This window comes from Peromyscus maniculatus, chromosome 9, assembly GCF_049852395.1.
Source record: "Peromyscus maniculatus bairdii isolate BWxNUB_F1_BW_parent chromosome 9, HU_Pman_BW_mat_3.1, whole genome shotgun sequence".
Classification (NCBI taxonomy): Eukaryota; Metazoa; Chordata; class Mammalia; order Rodentia; family Cricetidae; genus Peromyscus; species Peromyscus maniculatus.
Window position 1 is genome coordinate 29044066 of NC_134860.1, and position 19765 is coordinate 29063830.

The 19765-nt window shown below is 40.2% G+C and overlaps 1 protein-coding gene across 12 annotated transcripts in view; it reads left to right on the forward strand.

Moving 5' to 3' along the window:
* Fhit (fragile histidine triad diadenosine triphosphatase) overlaps window positions 1-19765 on the forward strand; it is a 1536882-nt gene that overhangs the window by 1102140 nt on the left and 414977 nt on the right. Inside the window, exon 1 of one of the 12 annotated variants that reach the window (XM_076544518.1) lies at window positions 7475-10080. The exons of the other annotated variants lie outside the window; for them this stretch is intronic. Coding sequence (XP_076400633.1) covers window positions 10041-10080 — 40 coding nt within the window. The 5' untranslated portion in view covers window positions 7475-10040. Of the gene's footprint in view, window positions 1-7474; window positions 10081-19765 lie in introns of those variants that run through there. 12 annotated transcript variants of the gene reach the window in all.

Here is a 19765-nt window from a genome sequence, read left to right on the forward strand (position 1 = left end):
CTAAGTTGGTGACTATCAGTATTGAAAAAGTGCAATTCTGTTAGCTTTTTAACACATATTAATTAAGAGTCAGTATTACTTCTGTTTCCAAGGGGACATAGTCACAAACTGTACATTGGGAAGAGAGAAGAGCATTTAAGCTATTGCAATAGAATTTCTAAATATTGTGTTTTATATTTTTAGGTTATATTTGTAATATAAGGCTACTATAATAACTAAGTCTTTAAATAACTTTAAGACAGTTTCTTAATTTTGGACACTAAAATGATAGATTGCTTTTTTACAGTGCTTTTTTTTAAAGCTAGAAAACAGTTGTCATCATTTGATGGTAACTAAGCAACAATTAATATGGAATTTCAATAGAGTTGTGAAACTACTGTTTACATAAGTATGTGGCTTCTGGACACTGTGTTTTTTTTTTGCCACCGAATAACACTAGGAACTAACACAAGGACAATGAGAGGGATAGACATTACCTGAGTTATGGTTGGAGCAGAAGTTGGAGTGTAGGATGACCTCGTTCATTCATTTGTTACCTGTCATGTCTAGGATCCCACAAGCATCACAAGCAACACACTGAACAGAGTCAAAGGGATGCTCTGAGCTGAAGGTGCTTGAGCACAGTTGTAATCCAAGTTCTTGCAAGCCTGGTACAAGTAGACTGCTGTGAGTTTGAGGCCAGCCTAGACAAGTAAGCAAATTCTGAGCCAGCTGTGTATAAGTAGCCAGACACTGTCTAAAAACATACAGACAGTTTAGGGGAGTTCTCTTGCATTTTCTGTGTTTGGCTCAGTGTCTGTGATGGGCTTCAACACACAGGGGGAGCAGGAATGGGCAATTAAAATCAGCTGCATGACTGGCATTTGCTGCACCGTTTACACACTTGCAGCATGTTACATAGACCAGAGAAAGCCGCCAGCCCCATAGCCTTCCTTCTTCTTAAAGTATCTTACGTGCTCCTCTGATGCTTTGCAACTTAATAGAGAAATTAGTGTGGTATCTCTACTTTTCTCTGTGTCATTGAATAATTTAAAAAATAAATTGGCTTTTTACATAAAACAAATGTTTCATACAGGCATAAGAAAACTGTTATAGAGATTATTTAGTAGAAGAAAATGATTAATTGTGCCTTTTAATCATTGTCCCATTATCATATGAAATAGTCATGCCATAGGACCCATTTCACTAATGAAGGTTTAGCACCACTGAAAGCATATTTGCATTAATGAAGCATCACAAGTTATTAATTGGATTCTAATAACAGTTTGGAATATTGTAAGTTTGCATTAATTAGACACAGACTTATAGATTTATTGGCAATATACCTCTTGTCAAATAGAGTCACTATACCTTGATGAGATACAAAGAGGCCATTTTTGCACTGATGAGATTTTCTCACTCTTTATGTTGATTATTTTTAAATCAGTAATGTTGCATGACTCATTTCTTAGGCTAAACTGTCTTATATTCTTAGTACCAGCCCCACTATGGCTTGTTCAGTTTCTAACTTGCTCTCTAGCCATCTAGTAAGAAAAATATCATGGACTGAAGCAGGTGTGGCATAGGAAGCCATGTTCATTCACAGCAAGTCACTGATTCACCTCTCCAGGGAGTTGTGATGGTTAACCTAGTTTATGAAAATGATAAGATCAGGAATCACCCAGAAGACTCGCCTCTAGGCATGCCTATGGGGGCGATTCTTATTAGGTTAATTAAAATGAGAAGACTTGTCCATTCTGGGTGGCACTATTCCCTAGACTGAAATGCCAGGCTGTACAAAGGATAAGGTAAACTGAGCACTGACTGACATTCACCACTCTCTGTTTCATAAATGTGAATGTGACCAGCTGCTTCAAGGTCTGCCTTGACTCCCCCATCATGATGGGTCATACCCTGGAACTGTGTGTTAAAATAAACCCTTTCTCCTCTGCATTGCATTTGTTAAGGTGTTTTATCAGAGTCAAAGAAACTAATAGAAGACTTGTCTGCATTATGCTCTCTCAGTGCTCCAGTTTATTTCCTCTGTGGCTCTTACACTATGCTGTGTCTTCAGCACATGGGCCCTGTTTCTGAAGAACCAGAACCTGTGCCCTTCATTGTAAGCCTGGCACCAGGAAAAATGTGGACATGCAGGACACAGTGAATGGATGATTAAATCCTGGCTAAGACTAGGAGAGCCTAGGGAGATGAGCTTCCACGGAAAGCAATGGGTATTTCAGTTTACATTTTAACCCTCCACCTAGGGCAGGACCAAATGTGAAGTGTGTTCTTCCATCATTCTGTGCCTTTGTTGTTCTATTCCAGACACGTGACACTGCATTGCCTTTGGACTTGATCTAGATGTTAGAGCTTCTTATCCTGGAAGAACGAAGAAGAGAAGGTGTGCCTGCGTATTCTGAGGCCCTGGCAATTGAGTTAGAGCTGAGCTTTCTAACATTGCCTCAGTAAGAGTTTTGTGGAAACCAGCATTTATGATAAACCTCAATATAAAATTTCCCCATAATAATTAGTGCTTTTATTAAAGGTATAACACATGAAGTGGATAGGCTCAGCTGGTGTCACACTGAGATTGCAAGAAGGCAATTTTAGCTGAAATTTATCATTAATTTCTAAGGATGAGGTAGGTGATAAGCACAGGTGACTGGGGAGGATGTGATCTCCTGCCACATCTCCCCCACCTCCTTTCCTCTTTTAATTGCCTTATTACTTCCCCCTCTCCTTTGAAAATGTATTTTCTGGTGAATGGTGTATGAAAGACAGCACTGTTTCACTGGGTGCCTTCACCAACTAAGATTGGTAGGGAGAGATGTAAATAACCCGTTTGCAAACATGGGTCCTGACCTGGGCTCTATGACAACATAGCTTGGTAATCAAGGGGAAGTCTTCTCTAAAGTTCATCTGGAAGATGGATGAGACTACCCCCCCCCCCAGTCTGCATTAAAGAATTTTTGTAAATGAAGCTGAAAAACAAAGATAAAACTACCATGTAAGTAACTTGTAAGGTGAATCCAAGCTGTTACTGACACTCATCTGTTGACTGGAGAAGGAGGGTAAGGAAGCAGGGGACCTGAGTTGGCTCCGGGTTAAATCAGGAGCAATGCCTCCTCCATTGTACCAGGTGCCCTAGTACATTCAGCCTTCCTTTGGAGAATTAGAGGTTATGTGTTGGGGGGCTGGAAAGATGGTGTAGCTGTTAAGAGCACTTGCTGCTCTTGCAGAACATCTGGGTTCAGTTCTCAGCACCAACACAGCAGCTCACAGCCATCTGAGCTCCAGTTCTAGAAGATCCAACACCCTCTTCTGACGTTGGCTGGCACCAGGCAAACAACAGAGTGTACATACATACATTCAGGCAAGATACTTATATGCATAAAAATAAAATAAATAAATCTAAATATGTATTTGAGGTTTTTTATTGTTGTTGTTGGAACCAGAAGTTAGTACAAGTGACAACTGATATGGTAGTGTTGTAATGTTGATGGCTCTAATTCAGAGCAGTGGCATACAGGGCTTTGTCATACGGAAGTTACAAACATTACTTTTCTTAGGTTTAATATCTTCTGTGCTCAAGGGCAATACTAATGGCATCCTTACTCCCAGAGAACATGCTTTGTAAGCCAATGAAGGACAGATTATAGAGGAAGTAATTCATGAGATGCCACTGGGCAGAGAGCTTCCCGCAGGAAGGGCCCACCCTTGTGTGCTTTGCATGGCTTTATTTCCTCCATCATTTGTGAGTTCAGATCATTTTCTTGAAACTTCTTGATTATTCCCTTAGTTGAACACATCCTTATCGAGTCTCCATTTTTGTGTTGTGTGAAAGCTGCCTATGGCTGGAAACCTGTACCGTTGATTTTCATACCCTTTACATACCCTGAATTTTACCCTCTCTGCATGCTGATGGCTGCTATGCCTCCTGAAGAAAGGATCAGTTAATTTTATCTATGGTTAGAGCATCATACTATCACTGTCCAAATTTGTGATTTTTAGATAAAAATGTAATTTATTTAATAACGTGGGTGTATATCTCTGTCCATATATGTGAATATGACTCATACCAAGAGATCCTTTCTCATATTATGGCAATTTTAAATTAAATTCCCTGGCAGACAAACTTTTAAATATAAAGTAAAGTTGCATTCATTGTGCTTGTACTAGATAAGCACTCTGGCAGTGAACCCGATCCCATGCCTGGCACCTGTAAAGTCTGAACAATTGTTTAAAATGAATTACGTTATAGCAAGATTCAATTTCTTCTTTATTCATTCACCAAAATGTTTCAGATCAACTTGATGCTACTGGAACAAATAAAACAAAGATGAATCATTGAGTCCCAGAGGTTAAATTTCAGTGGAGACTTGAATATCTAATATAGATAGTAGAGGGCACCGCAGAACAGTAGGAGGTGGGTGTGGGTAAGAACAGTGAGTTTTGGAAAGGGATACTCATTTTTAGATTTTAAAGTGTGTGTGTGTGTGTGTGTGTGTGTGTGTGTGTGTGTGTGTGTGTGTGTGTGTTCACACTGAGTGAAGAGGTCTATAGGTTAGGAGAGAGTGGCATATTCCCTGAAGCTGGAGTTACAGATGGTTGTGAGCCAGCAAGCTTGGGAGCCTGGAACTGAACTGAGGTTCCAAGTAAGAGCAATAACCCTCACTTACCCTCTTACTCCTGCTCTCTGAGTCACGGTTCCAGCCTGAGCATGATAAGGTTGATGTGAGGATTGGGAAATATTTGTTGAAGAAGTGACGTTTAAACATGAAAGGAATGAAACAGAGTAATAACACTTCTGGCAAAGTGTGAGCCCTACTGGCCTCTGCTCTGTTCTCTCAACACTTCAAGAATCTTGCATCTGGAGCTCAGGCTGTGAGGGGACTCTAGTCATCAGGGTGACTGAGCAGATAAGAGTCTCAGGTTGGAAGTCCTTCAGACCATGGCCAGGAATTTGCAAGGGGATGACGGGGAAGCTGCTGGGATGCATGACCTTTTTTGTTTGTTTGTTTGTTTGTTTGTTTTCAGAATTTGATGGTTGTTCTATGAATAGAATATGTGAGAACAAATTCAGAAGCAAAGAACAGTTAGTTAAAAAGCCTTGAGAGTAATTCTGAGAGAAGATGATGGTGGCTTAGATTTGATGATAACGATGGGATTGGTGAGAAATGATCAGAATTTTGATGTCTTCTGAGCACCGTGAGCTGTATTATATCCAGGCATATGATCTAATTTGATAAAATTCCCATCACAGGCTGACTTGAGAATCCAGTTTCTACTTAAAGCCCAGCTTACTGCTCTTAGATCTGAATAAACAACTGGGCAGAAACACTGGGTAAGTGTAACACTATAACAACCCACATGTCCAGTTGTCTGCCTCAAGGGTCTTTGGACACTTTACACGTCCACTTTAAGCTTCTGATGACTTCTTGAAAGTCTTCAGGTATGTTTTGTAGGAAACTATATTTTTTTCTGGCTTTTTCTTTTGTAAAAAAATAAAATAAAATAAGTATTGAATTGCTATAAGTTAATGAACTAAACCAAACAGTTCCAAAAGAGGGATTTCTGAGACTTAGCCTAAAGGGCTAGATCCATTGATACATTTAAATACATTTAAACCCTGGGGAGAAATTAAGGCGCTGTAATCCCCAAATCCCTTAACTGTTTAAAGAAGTGCAAGGATTGCTGGCCTGACCAGTGGTGACAATGTGGGTGCAGATGTTGCAGTAGGAAAGGATGAGGTTCACTTTGTTACATCTTTGTGACATCCTAAGAGTCACTGTGAATAGAATGGGGCAGGTCATGTTTCCATGCTATGGCCAGAGAAGTGTGACGCTTCCACTGCCTCCGATGGGCATGGTTTGTCCTTACAGAACAAGGTAAGGGATGACCGAGTCCCCGAATGATGTCAAGTTTGTTCCTATAAAACAGGAAAGGTACTGAGAGGGCCACACATGTCTGTTGCTCTGTAGCTTCCCAGGGCTTCCTGTCCTCTGAGAACATCTTCCAGACAGGGGAGATTGTTCAATCACTAAAAATATTGCCATATAATTCTAATGACCTGGGTCTACCCCCAGCACTCATGTTAAAAAGGTCAGGATACAGAGAAAATGGCCTGTTATCCCATCACTAGCAAGGCAGAGATTTTAGGATACCTGGGAGTATGCTAGCCAGCCAGTCTAACCGAATCACCAAACTGTAGATTAGGGAAGGGACCCTATCTGAAGAAAAATAAAGTGGGGTGTGATTGAGGATGACTCCGAAGGTCAACCACTGGCCTTCATGTGCACATACCCATGTGTGCATGTTCATACTCATACATATGTGCATATACTAACATGTATACAATGTATACTACACATCAGACATTTTTCCACCTAATTTTTATGGGTTTAGGTCAGAGATGCTGCATATATTAACAGAGTACCTAGAGATGAAATTATACCATAGTGGCAAACTGTAATTTACTAGAATACATAGAAATCCTTTAATATACAGATTCTTCATTCCTACTGTTCCAAGTACCTACACTTATTTTTCACTGTGTAATGCAATAAAATGCTTAGGGTTTTTTTTTTCCCTATCCTTAAGCAGTAGCCTCATCTTTGACCTATGCCTAGTCATGTCACCCTCTTTTAAATATGCTAATGTATGCTCATATGGCATGCATGGTGTGATATGCAACTCCAGGGTTTGTTGGTACTCATGGTATATAACTGTGTCTCACTGAAAGGGCTGGCATGTAGCATTGTTTTTCCTTTGCTACTGAAATTGTAGATATTAATTTATTCCTTGCAAACATGACTATCAAATGGAAGGAAATGATAACATTTTGGACCCTTCTTCTTAGTCACAACAGGCATTTGGCCCCTTGGTTTTCTTCCAGTAATCTGGTATACTACATGAAAGGAGTAGTTTTAGCATTAACCTCCTATGCAGAAACCTCGTCGCCATTGAAGATGCTTGGTGACAACTGAGTCAATTAGAGCTTCTGGCTGCGATGTTCTGCTGTCCTAATTGTGGCCTGGCTAGGCGCTCAAGTCCTATGGCAATAGGCCTAAAACCATGCACAAATGGGCCTGGGTTTTTTGAGCTGATATCCATGCCATCCTCCAGACAGCATCCTCAGATGCACAGTAGCCATGTTTTTGCATCTGACTTGACTGGGTGACAATGAGAAAGCATGAGACGGATGTACTCTCTTTTTTCTTGGGGAAGAAATAGTTACGTTTTCCTTGCTATTTCTGTTATTTTCTTCACTTGAATAGCTAAACAAATACGATTTTAAAGGTCTTTAGTCTGGCAGGGAAAGAACTGCCCAGGCTAAAGCCAGCACAGGTCTGCCCTTTCTCTGTGGTCTGCAGACCTTCACCTGCGCACTGTGACCCGGCTGTGGCTGAGGTAGAGGCACAGAGGCCTGTATAGTGTATATCTTGCTCCCACTGTGTCTCACAGTTTGATGGAGGGATGTATAGTTTTCTTCTAAATCTGCCGCTGCTGGCGTCTCTTTTCTTAAATCATCAGAAAGATCCACGGTTTAAGTTAAGTGTTCTTATTCTATATCTCAACTGGGTCTCATGTTCAGTTCACAGGTAAGATCATTTCTGCAAAAAACGAGGAGTTCAAAGCATCCACCAGGCTTGCTGTCCTGAAAGTGGCTTTGAAATGCTTTGTTTGTATTGAGGGGGGCTTTCCCCCTGGTTGGACTCATTAATACTCTTTTGTGAGCACTATTTTCCTTTTTCCAAATAGCTTCTGCTGAACAGCTTCCTCTGGTGGAAAATCCAATTTAGTTGCAAGCAGCGTTAACAGTTCTGCTCCTTCATTTTTCTTCCTCGGTAAAAGAAAAATAAAAGATTGTGTGTCAAAATGGAGATGTGAGATGTACGACATTAGTGGTTCTATTAATAAATTTATGTGGCAATTATTTAGCTTCACTCTTTGTATTTAGCCATGACTGAAGACAGCTTTTCTATATTGCAGGAGCCTATTTTTCTTCCAAACACATTTTATTTTCATGGATCTTATATCTTTGGCCCAAATTTTCACTGCATGTAGACACACACAGTTGGAAGTTCACTGCATGTGGACACACAGTAGGAAGTCTTGATTGTCTTGTACACTCTGTAAACAGTAAAATTCTGGTATAGATTTAATTAGACTTGATTGAAAGATGGAGTTTCTGATATTTACGCATATGTTTGTTTGCTTTTCTTATGAGCCTAAGCCTTCCCCAGTTCAGATAAGCCCACCTTTAGCCTTGTGTCCTAAAGGGGCTGCCCCAACCTGCTTAGCATCCAAGTTGGGTGGTCAGAATATTTCCTTCCTCTGCTGTACTGTTGGCTTCTGCAAAAGCACATTCAAAGCCAAGCTGTGGAGATTGCTTACGGCATTGACCCTGCAATCAGATTCAGTACCATGTAGAATAAACCTGTTTGAGGAAGAAATCCTAAAGGAGATGAGGAGGAAAGGAACTGATGGTCTTGTTTGATTGAGTACCTAGGTATAGTAGTACTGGAGCTGGCTCATATGAATACACCACATTTTCATGACTGTGTACTAGTTAACAACTACATGTTAGTAGTTTGAAATTAACCACAGGCCAGTCCAGTTTGTGACTTTCATTTTTAATGGAGTTATATTAAACATTTACCAGCCACCAATGCCTAAAGCCATTCAAAATGGAAGAGGCATCATTCATGTTACGTGAGCTAAGTAATGAATTTCCTATTATACACCCTATTGCCCACCCCTTTATAATTTTACTTGCTACTTTGAGTTAGTTTGCAATCCCATGCAACTGTAAGAACTCTGGTTTGGATAAATGGTTTCTTATTGTTTATGTTCAGGTTATGATAAATATTTTTCCTCTTTGTCACATAGAATGAAATAATGAGGGAACTGATGAAAGCTTTGATTACAAAACTGTCAGGTGCCTATTGAATATTAAAATATTCAGTGAGGATCTGAAATTCCTGTAACGTTTTTTTTTTTTGTGGTTGACAACGAGTCACTCACCATTCTTGGCTGGTACCTTCAAAAGACAAATAGGGAGCAACAGGCATGGCTTAGCAACCTGTGGATAAGGTCAAAGGCTCACATCCTTTGAGGGGGAAAAGTGACATGTAGTTTGAAGATAGTTACAGAAATGGTTTTATTTCCAAAAATACAATCATCTAGATTGAGTCTTGTATAATATTAGAGGGACCAGCCCTAATATTATACATCCCAGGGGCTCAGGAGAGAAACTACAAACAGCGAGGACTCTTTTGGGAAATAGAATCTCAGCACATCAAGCTCTATAGTCCACTTGCTTTAATTCCTCTGGGATAACATCCTATCTACACAGCTTCAGTTCTGTTCTCATGCCTAGCTCCTTTCTTGCCTGATTTCTCTCTGTATTTGTCTACTGCTCCCTGTGAGGTCTATCTTAATTCTTTTGTCTTAATTCTGCCTCATCTAGGTCCTTTTTACCTTGTTCTTACCCAGCTAGGACTTCCCCATCTGACTCTTCCTCATCTTCTATCTTTTCCACATGTACTCTCTGGTCAAAATCCTCCTTATCCCTCCCCATTCTCCATCACTAAGTTCTCCGTGTCTCTCAGGAGTCCAGTTATAAACCCAAGCAATAGCAATCCCCTGGTTGAGCAAGGTCACCAGGCTTAAATTCTACAGGGTCATAAAGGCAGGTAAGAATTTTCTTCAGGCAGTGACCACCAGGCTTCCAGGGTCAAAGGGAGGGTTGATCACATAGAGGGGCAGTAATTGTTAATTTTCATTTGCAACCCAAAAGGGAAGCGACTAATGAGGAAATGAATTAACTAAAGGCTAAATTTGGGTAATATCTAAGAAGAGGGATCTTATGTGCTCCACTATAGTCTTAAATGTGATTGGTAGAAAATGTTAAGAATCTATAAGTTGCTAGGTTAATGGGAGAAAATAAAATTGTCTTCTTTTTTCCTGTGACTCCTATCTGTCCAAGCTATCTACCGTTTTTTTCTGCAGAGTGGGCGAAAGTGTGCTCGGTCGCTAGGCAACCTGTGTACCGCTAGATGCCTCTGGTGATAGTTAAAGGGAGATCTGGAACTAGAGGTAAGATTTGGGAAAGGAGGAAGTTAAGCTTAATTGGCACATCCGCCAGGCCTTCTCAAATGGGTAGTCTGGATGCTTAAGTCTGTTCTTAGTGAGTACAGTGGTATCTCTGATAAGGTACTTTCCTCCGTCTGGGGATGGGCTTGGCCGGATGCTGCCAATGACAACAATTATAGAAATGCTTGAACTGGTGGGATTCTGGCTGTGCATAGCTGTCAGCACAGGTTATCTAAATATTAGATAGGGGGGAAATGGTGCCCAAGAAATGATGGAAAAGCTACAATAGCACACAAAAACTCATAGCAGAAAACGGCTGATAATCAAAAGCCAAATATCACCAAGGCTCCTTGAGCTTCAGCTTGACCTCCGGAAGGCCCTTGGCTTCTTCCAGGTGTTAGCTTTGTCATAATCCGCTGAAATCCTACTTTGTATATTTTTGTGGCTTGCAGCAATTAAGAAGTTTCTCAGCTTGTCTTTAACAGATGAATCAGAATGACATGTCAAGTGGGACCGTCTTTTAATTTCTTTGTATTGTGAACTCAAAGGGAACATCATTTGCTGCCAAATTTTGAATATTCTGGATCAGAAGGCTACCTTAATAGAACTACACGAGTACTAAGACATTTTGTGTCATTATATAGTATATAGGTCTGTTTTTATGTGAGCTAAATTAGAGACCAAATGCATTGGAGATGCTCATAGGCTATGTGCTAGGGGCTTGGATTTATTCCTAATGATTTGTTGCTGACTATTATCATGTGCCCCAGATGCCTTCATGGAAAAGTCATTAGGCTAATTTGAAAGCTCATGATGAAACTTCTGCATAATCTACATATTATAATGCAGATATGGAGATTGTCATCTGTTGGAGGTAGCAAAAACAAGAGAAACAAAACTGAAGAGAAATTATTTGTAGAGCCTCGTGTGTCCATGCACTGAGAAATTTCCAATGACAACCAAATCTGTATATTATATTCGGTAGAACAGAATTCAAAGGGAAAACGCACCGTAGGTTGTTCATCTGACAAGAAGAACATATGAGCGGATTTCTGATGGGTCAGAGTTAGTTAAAGGGCAATGCTAAGGGATTTAGTTAAAGACTTCTGAATGAACTCAAAGATAATGTCACCCGAATTCATATTTCCTCTCTAAAGCAGGCTGCATGTGTCAGAGTACAGCTGTGCCCTTCCATTTATTTACACAGGCCTTTCTCTTTGCTACACTATTTTCAAAGACCAGTTCAGTTATTTAAGAATTAAAACTTAAAATAATAAAAAAAAAATGCTCAAGACTTATCTAAAGCACATAGGAATCAAGCATTCCTACTTGAATTTTGCAACCTCACTCCTTTAAACAAAGGAGCATGCTCATTACGACAGGCACCTCGCCTGCCCCTCCAAGGCTCAGAATTACACAGCTGTAAAATCAAAGCCAAAGTGGCCTGGAGAAGACCAGCAAAACACCTGTTTTCTTGAGTTCTGCTGCTACAGCCAATAAATTGAAGGCAATGATTCATACCTAGTGTTGAGCATAGTGACTAAGGCATCTATCTGTGCACTGGATGTTAGCTATTGCTATTTATTATTATTATTATCATCATTGATTTATGATTACAATTATTGGTTGATTCCCAAACCTTGCTCTTTAGAGTCATTAACCAAGAAGCTTACATTGCCTAATTGTTTTGTTGCTGAACATCAAATCATCCCGAAATTCTGAGATTTAGAACCATAGTCATGTGGTATTAATTGTGTCTTGGTGAGTGAATCATTTGGGTTTTGGCACAGTGTCTCAGTGTCTGACTCGGCCTTGTCTTCCATCTTCCTTTGATTGGCAACCAGAGTACCTATGCCATTGACTTCTATTATCATGACCGTGGCAGAGAAAAGTGTTAGCTTATCTATTTGTTCACAGAGTTCATGACATAGCACACAGGTGTGGATCCAAAAGCAAGGTAGGCAATGGAGGTGAGAATGCTGTCCTTTGTGGTTACTAATTATGTGCTCCAATAGAAATTTTCTACATGTGTTCTCAATAGTGCTTTGTGCTCCATCCTCAGCAAAACCATTGTGAGCTTCCCCTGGGCACTGAAAACTGCTGGAAACCCAGCGTTCTTTCTTGAGCTTGACGCCCGAAAGCCTAAGACGTATCATTATCTCTTACAGCAGCCATAGCTGCATGATTCTTGGTCTTTTTTTATTCTTAGCCTTTCTTTATATCCTTTATTTACTTGGTCATTTAACCTGTTTTCTTAAATTGTATTATTTGTTCCCTCTTGAATATTTTTGCATTGTCTTGAATAATTTCTGGTGTAAGAAGAAATACAAAATATTATTTTAATGACAAACCACTGTCACTATTAGACTCTTTACTTATAAGAAAGATGCAAATAGCATAGTAATAACTGGCATTTATTGAACATTCCCTTCCTCTTGGGATGCAAGCAGAATGGCTTTGAAGTAATAGTCAATTCAGTTTCCCAAACGACCTTAGGATGTGGGTGCTCGCAATATTTTATCCTTACAGAAACCAATACAGTTGGTGCAGCTTGCTCAGGATCTCACAACTGATAAATAGGGCAGAGCTAGGGTCTGAGCTCTGAAATCTGCCTTTGAATATCACAGTCTTAACCACTAAGCTGTGTTCTGCAACTGATACACTAAAAAAAAAAGGGTGGTATTTCTTTTCTCTTCTCCTGAGTGTAGAGTCAACTTTTATTCCTTGTTTGTCTTTTATTTTGTCTCTATCTCTGGTAAATATTCCTAATTAAAGAGTCATCTGCTAATGGCTTAAAAATACTGTCTAAGCTTTGTGACATTTGGCTTTCCAATCACTAAGATCAAATAAGAAAACTGTAAGGATTCAGGCCAATGAATATGATTTATGAATCACTCTTAGCAGTGCAGAAATATTTAGCACAACTGTCCTCGTATTTATGAGGAGCATAATACTTCCAGGTATGTTTTATGTTTTCTCCTGAAGCTTGGTGGTAAACGGAGAAATTAAACTGGAAAATATGGAGAACTCAGCACAATACCAAACACCTGCTCACGACATTCACTTTATCCACTTAGCAGTTGACTCTTTTGGGTGTTTTCTGGAAACATTGGCTCTAGGCAGAGGAAGTATGCCCAGTGAATGCATTTGGTGACATATCACTTAGAAACTACCACACTGCAGATTTTTAAGCATCTTACATGAGTTTGAGTGAGAAACTTGGGGATGAGAGTGACTCCTCCTGTTCATGGGCTGCTGCTTCAGCACTGCTTTGCTTTCTTGTTTTGTTTGATCTTGCAGCATTTCATTTGGCTCGATTATTTGGAAAGTCTTCAATGATTTTTTTAATGAGTATCATGCTGTCTCCATACCATTAATTATTGTACAGCTACATTGGGGAAAATTGAAAATAATCATTTTTTCTTCAAATCATTTGCAATTCCCATAACCCAGAGGAACTCTGAAGCAGTCTTGGTAATGATCATTTCCAATTAATCAATTATCTTTGAATATGTACAAGAGAAGGGCTTGTTGAGTTTTCTTTTAGTTGTCTTAAGAGGAGCAGAGTAATGGCTGTGTCTCTTGACAGTGTCCCACCTGGGAATGTCTGCATGTTAACTCATAGGCATTGATGGCCCCAATTCCAAGCTCTTTTCTTCTGCTTTCAATCATTGAAATCTTCAGAGTATGTGTGTTAAATGGAGAAAAATGAATTCCTTTTAGTGACACAAGACAGAAACCTTGCTCTCAAAAAAAGGAAAAAGTCAAAAAAAAAGAAAGAAAGGGAGGGAGGGAGGAAAGAAAGAAAGAAAGAAAGAAAGAAAGAAAGAAAGAAAGAAAGAAAGAAAGAAAGAAAGAAAGAAAGAAAGAAAGAAAGAAAGAAAGAAAGAAAGAAAAGGAAATTGTTGGCTTGTTGTGGATCTGAAAACTGACAATGTCATTGGAGTTTGTTTCTTGTTTCTCCCTCTGGCCTCTAATCCCTCTGTTGCCTTCTCTCTCAGTTCCTATCTGGTTCTGTTTTGTAGCCCTTGGATATGTTAATACCCAAATATCCTGATGTCAGAATCAGTCCCAGGGAACTCTCATTGGTCCAGCCAGGACACGGTTGTATCCACCTCAGACCCCAAGGCTGAGTTGGAGCACAGTGGACTCTTCTATCTGAAAGAAGGATAGATGATACCTACAAGAAAGATGGGGTTCTGTTTGCGGAGTCAGGAAGCGATTGCTCAGTGAAAAGCAACAGTTGTGTAGTGCTGTGTGTAAATGTGCAAACATATATTCTAATTATATTAGCTGCCTGTAATCTGTAATAAACCAAGTTTTATAATGAAAGATATCTGAGGTAAATGAGACCATTTTCTCTTTTAAAGTAAATAATTGATTATAGATTATTATGGAAAATGCCTCAGCTAGGCAATTCCATAATAAATATTTAATGAGTTTTGTTATATGTCAGGCTTTTTGCTGGAAATGCAAAATTATGTATCTCCTTGCCATCCTAGGCACTCAGCCATCATGGTCAAGGGTAGCAGCAGAGCAGGTAAAAGCATAAGTCGTTACAATTAGTTGAAGTCTCACTAGAGGCTCTGCTGAAACTGCTTCTAAGCTGACATGACAGACTAGTCATCATGGAGCCCTTCGGTGACTCCCCAGCTACATGTCTGTGTATCCAGGATGTGTTCTCACTGTCTCAGTTTTCCTATTAGCCCACTGCTAGTATGGCCCCCGTGCATTTATCCATACATTAGGACTTGCCTGATTCCTGCTTCTTGCTTCATTTTATTTTGAGTGACTATTAGGATGGGACACCTGCTGTCTAGTGACAGTGACTGGGGCATAGTAGCCTTCAGAGCTTATCTTGAGCCTTTTCCAATGAAAGATAGAAAGAAAACAAATACTCTGTTCCCCAGACTTCCTTATAGCCTGATTTGGAAAGGGATTCCTTATGTGCCTGTGAAATTCATGAGTGTCAGAAGTCAGAGTTGAGGCAAAGTGTCTTTCTATATAAGCTTCAGTTCCTATTTTCTAAAAATATGTATGTGTCCAACTTGTGGCCCCTGGGCCCTTTGCAGCCTAGAATAGTTAGGGATATGACCCAAAGGTCTGTAGATGACAGTGTCATGTGGCAAATTCAGAAGATTGGGAGCACCCCAAGAACATTTGAGGAGATTGAATTGATCTGTGCTAAGTAATATACAAGCATCTAGTTGCTAATTTCAAGGTCACTTATTTACTCATGTGGCTTTCTTGTGGGCCTTGTCAGTGACAACAGCTTTATGTGCAGAATTCCATCAAACTCTTTCCATTGTCAATGTTTTGTCATCGATGTCCTGATTCTGCACCTTCTTGATGATGATAGAAGTAACATCAGTCTCTCCCGAGCTAATGGTTCCTTCCTAGAGCCACTGAGCCTAAGCTGCCCAAAGGCATTGTGTTCCCCCTGTCTGCTTTATCTTCACCCTGTGGTGCAGCCCCTGACTTGCGTACACGGGCATCTTCTCTCAGCCTCAGGCATGGGAACCCTGAAGACTGGAACAGCTCATTGTTCGTATGCTTGTTCTGAGGGTGAAGTGAGAGAAGGTGTCCAGGGAGCTCAGGCTACTGGATAGCACGGGAAACTTCACAGGAAATGGAGTGTTTGGCAAAATGGTTGTTACTATCTAGTGTTGAATTTGATAGCCTTGCCCATACGGTTAAATATTTGTGTATAGGAAATGTCGTCATTGAGAAAATCCTGCCCTAGTATCCTCTTTCTCAGAGAAGAAGGAGAATGTCTGTTTTTAAAATTATTACTGAGATTTTTGTTATCATCGATTCTCAGCCATCTCCAAATTGCTCCAGATTAGTTTTGGGCTCTGGGTCGTATTCACCTGGTTCACATGTTGGTAAAAGTGCTTGTCGTGTGCTTTTTTTTTTTTTTCAGTGATGTTGGGTCTTTATACCTCTTTTAAATGAATTTAAAATTTGAGTTCTCTCACCGCCAAAAGCCAGTGTGGAAGAATTAAGCAGATGGCTTGGTTTTACTATGGGATCCTACTGAGAGTGTGAAGTGAACTTCAGTTACTTCATCTCTAGATTTCTGTTGCTACATCTAAGTAGGCATTGGGGACGCTTACATTCATGTAAATAATGATGCAAAGGTACAGGTGGTCAGGTAATGGCTGACTAGATTAAGCTGTGGCCATTGTTTTTATTCTATGGATATTTATTGGGGATTTTTTAAAATTAAAGACAATCTCACTGTGTAGACAAGTAGGCTGGTATGGAACTGCCTGTGGAATCTTAGCTGAACTCGAATGTACAATATCCCTTCCTCACCCTCTTAAGTATTAAAATTACAGATGTGAGCTATCACACCCAGCTCAGAGATAGCTTCCATTTTTATGTGTACTGCCACTTTTCCTACATGACACACTTAATGGTAAATTGCCACTTTTGTTTCCTTTGGTAAACACAAAGATTCAGTACAGTTTGCTCATATGAAGGGAGGATGATATCCTGACTCTGGTCCTCAACTTTCTTTAAGGATATATCCAAACAACTCAAGTATCCTAAGTGTGTCTTAGATAGGGATCCCCATAAAGAATAATCCACAGTAAGCTCTAGATTTTGCTCATGAAAAAGTTATTCCTATGAGCCTCCACCACAAACCACCTCAAGCTTCAATCCTGTTTAAGGTCTGTATTCACCTCTATCACATTCTCATGATTGCCAGAGTAAGTAACTGACAGCTATCTACCAAGTTAGAAAGTTAGATTTTTTAAAAAGGTTTATTTATTTCTTTAATATGTGTGTGTGTGTGTGTATGTGTGTGTGCCTGAATGAGTTTATGTGTACCATGTGCATACTGTAGCCCACAGAAGCCAAAAGAAGGCATCAGATCACCTGCAAGTGTTGATACAGATTATTGTGAGCTGCCATAGGAGTGCTAAACCAAATCCAAGAGCTCTCAAGCCCTGAGCCAACCCTTTGGCCCCAGATGTGTTCCTTCCTCTTACCCAGATGGCATTTTAGCCACTTTTGCAAAAACACATGTTATTGTTCAAGGGGACTCTTGCTTCTCATCACCTTCACTTTGCATTGTCGGATGACATGAAAAGGAAATATGGTTTCTAAAATGTTATTAATTAACCTTCCAAAATTGCTCTGCACTAAATTGATATTGTGTAACAGGAAATCACCTTGCCCGGGAGGTGAGATACCGTCAGGGAAAACCTCTTCAGTGTTCTCATGACTAATTAACTGTGTTGTTTCTGTGCTTTAGTGCGTCACCATTTGTTTCTTCTCAGTACGTATATGTTTTCAACAGAAACTTCTTGAATAATATGGCCCCTTAGAGGTATTCATGTTAATGGCAAAGGGATATCCTCTAAAAAATTTTTCTGGGTTAACATTTTTCTAATTAGAAAAAGAAATATTAAACTAAAGAGAACTTTATACCTCTTAGTGAGTCACTGGGTTTTATGTGACACATCCTATTGAATTTCACACTTATTTTCTAGTATCAAGAGTGTTATAAGATATAGAGCAAGTTTGTGCAAATCAGCAAAGGGCACCCCTTCTGTGAACACTCAGCTTCCCCACAAAGTACCTGGCCTTGTAAAAAGGATTAAGCTTGTTAGGCCACCATGCATTTCATCATGCAACCAAGATGCAATGTAGTCTTCACAATGCAGCATTCAGTGCTCATAGCTGCACAATGTCAGCCCCAGTAATAGTAGAATGATTAAGGTCATGTGTGTAGTATAGGGGAATATAATCCCTGGTACCTGAAGAGTGCATAAGACCAAACCCTTTTCAATAATGCAAAATGATTATTAGGCCAACTCGTCATAGGGCAGGTTGAGGGTGGAGAGGAATAGAATTTAAGTGCCAGATTCTATTTGTGATATGAAAGGCTAGACATGCTTCTGGGGGCAGATAATGAGTTTGAAATCTGAGCTTGAGCTTGAGTTTGTGTCATAGTGCAGAACATTTCTCTTTCTGAGCTGAAGGATGATGGGGAATATGGAATCTTTGACACTCCTATCATAAGTTCAAATCACATAGAGGGAAATAACAAGTGGGCAACTCCAGATTTGGTAGAAATAACCTTGATGTTGAGCATGCCAGAGACACTACTGTTTACCCCTCTCCTTTAACTAAATAAAGCCACAGGCAGAGTGACATTTTCAGACCAACAAGGAAACAGATATCGCATGCAGCGATTTGGTGGTAAGCAAATTTAGACCATGGATCTGACTTCATTTAGTGTGCTGGGGTGGGGTGGGGGGTTCAGTAAACAATCTACTGCTTAAATAGATATCAACAGCAAGTAAAGGCTCCAGTGAAGACAGAACCGATGAAGGGATGATGAGCAATATGGATGGGTTTGGAACTTGATCCATCCTCTCAATGAAGAAGATTTAGAAAGCAGGCAAGTTTAAGAGTCTTCTCTCTGACAACTCAAATATTCTGCATCAGCAGAATGAAGAAATCAACACTTTCACATCAAAGATACCTTGTGAGCCAATGTATTGTGATCTCTGCCACATCATCAGGTGGTCAAGCAGCCTACTGAAGCTGAGACTTCTGTATACTTTTCCTGCTGGAGTGGTGAGCATGCAGCCCGGTGTGATTGGGTTTCTATTCTCACTGGAAGGCAAGCAGAGCTGGGTTACTTTGTGTCAAATCTCTCCTTTGCACAAAAGTTGAATGGCAATGATGAGGAAGGAAGGCTGGGAGGCTGGAGGTTGCATCTACTCAAGCAAATGCTTGTGATTAAAGGAAAAAAAAAAACAGTATTTGAGAGAAAGCATTCTTCTGATTCCAGGTTGTGAGGGCATCTCAGCTGAGCAGTTGGCTCTCCCCAGGTTTTTCCTTTTCAAATCTAGCCTCTGTTCAACACTTGGATGCTCTGTGCCCTGTGACCCTGTTTCTCCCATTTGCCTCATCCCAGAAGGCATTTTGAGACTGCTGCCCTTTACCCAGGAAGCCTTAGGTGCTGAATTGTGTTTTTTTGTATCTGATACTGGTGAGAAAAAAGCTTCCTCTTCAGATCTCTGGTTTGGAATCTGCTCACTGCTTTTGAAAGTGTTTTACCTTTTGTCTCCTTTGGTACTGTTTCCTGTCCATCCCTCTTTATCTTCTAATGGCTCCCCTGGCTCCTCTTCTCCTTATTCCAGAGTCCTCCTCCATACTCAGGATGTATTTTTTCCATCAGTTGCTTTTCTTTTCTCTATACTTTGCTGTCTCCTGGCTTTTCCATTTCCTTCTCTTCTTTCCTATCCATGCCCCTTTTCTTACCCCTTCTCCTCCCTTACCCTCCCTAACCCCTTCTCTCATTTCTTATTAATTGGATGCCTTCTCTTTGCTTCAGAGAATGCAGGGAGACACCCTCTAGGCTGCAGGTAAAAGGATATAATGCAAAGGCCTCAGTAACACAACTTGATGAGAAGACAAGCTGTCTCTCTCTGTCTCTCTTCCATATTTAAGGTCTTGAAATAAATGGTGGTAGGTTATAACTCATATTTGGCAGAGAGAAAGAATATATTTGAATATCCACAAGACTGGCTGGTAGGAAAGATGGATCAGAAACCTAGTCTTATAAAAGTGGAGCCTTGCAAGGTGCATACACAAGGTCAGGTTGTGTATGCCCAGAAGGCATTTTGAGAATGCTGCCCTTTATCCAGGAAGCCCTAGGTGCTGA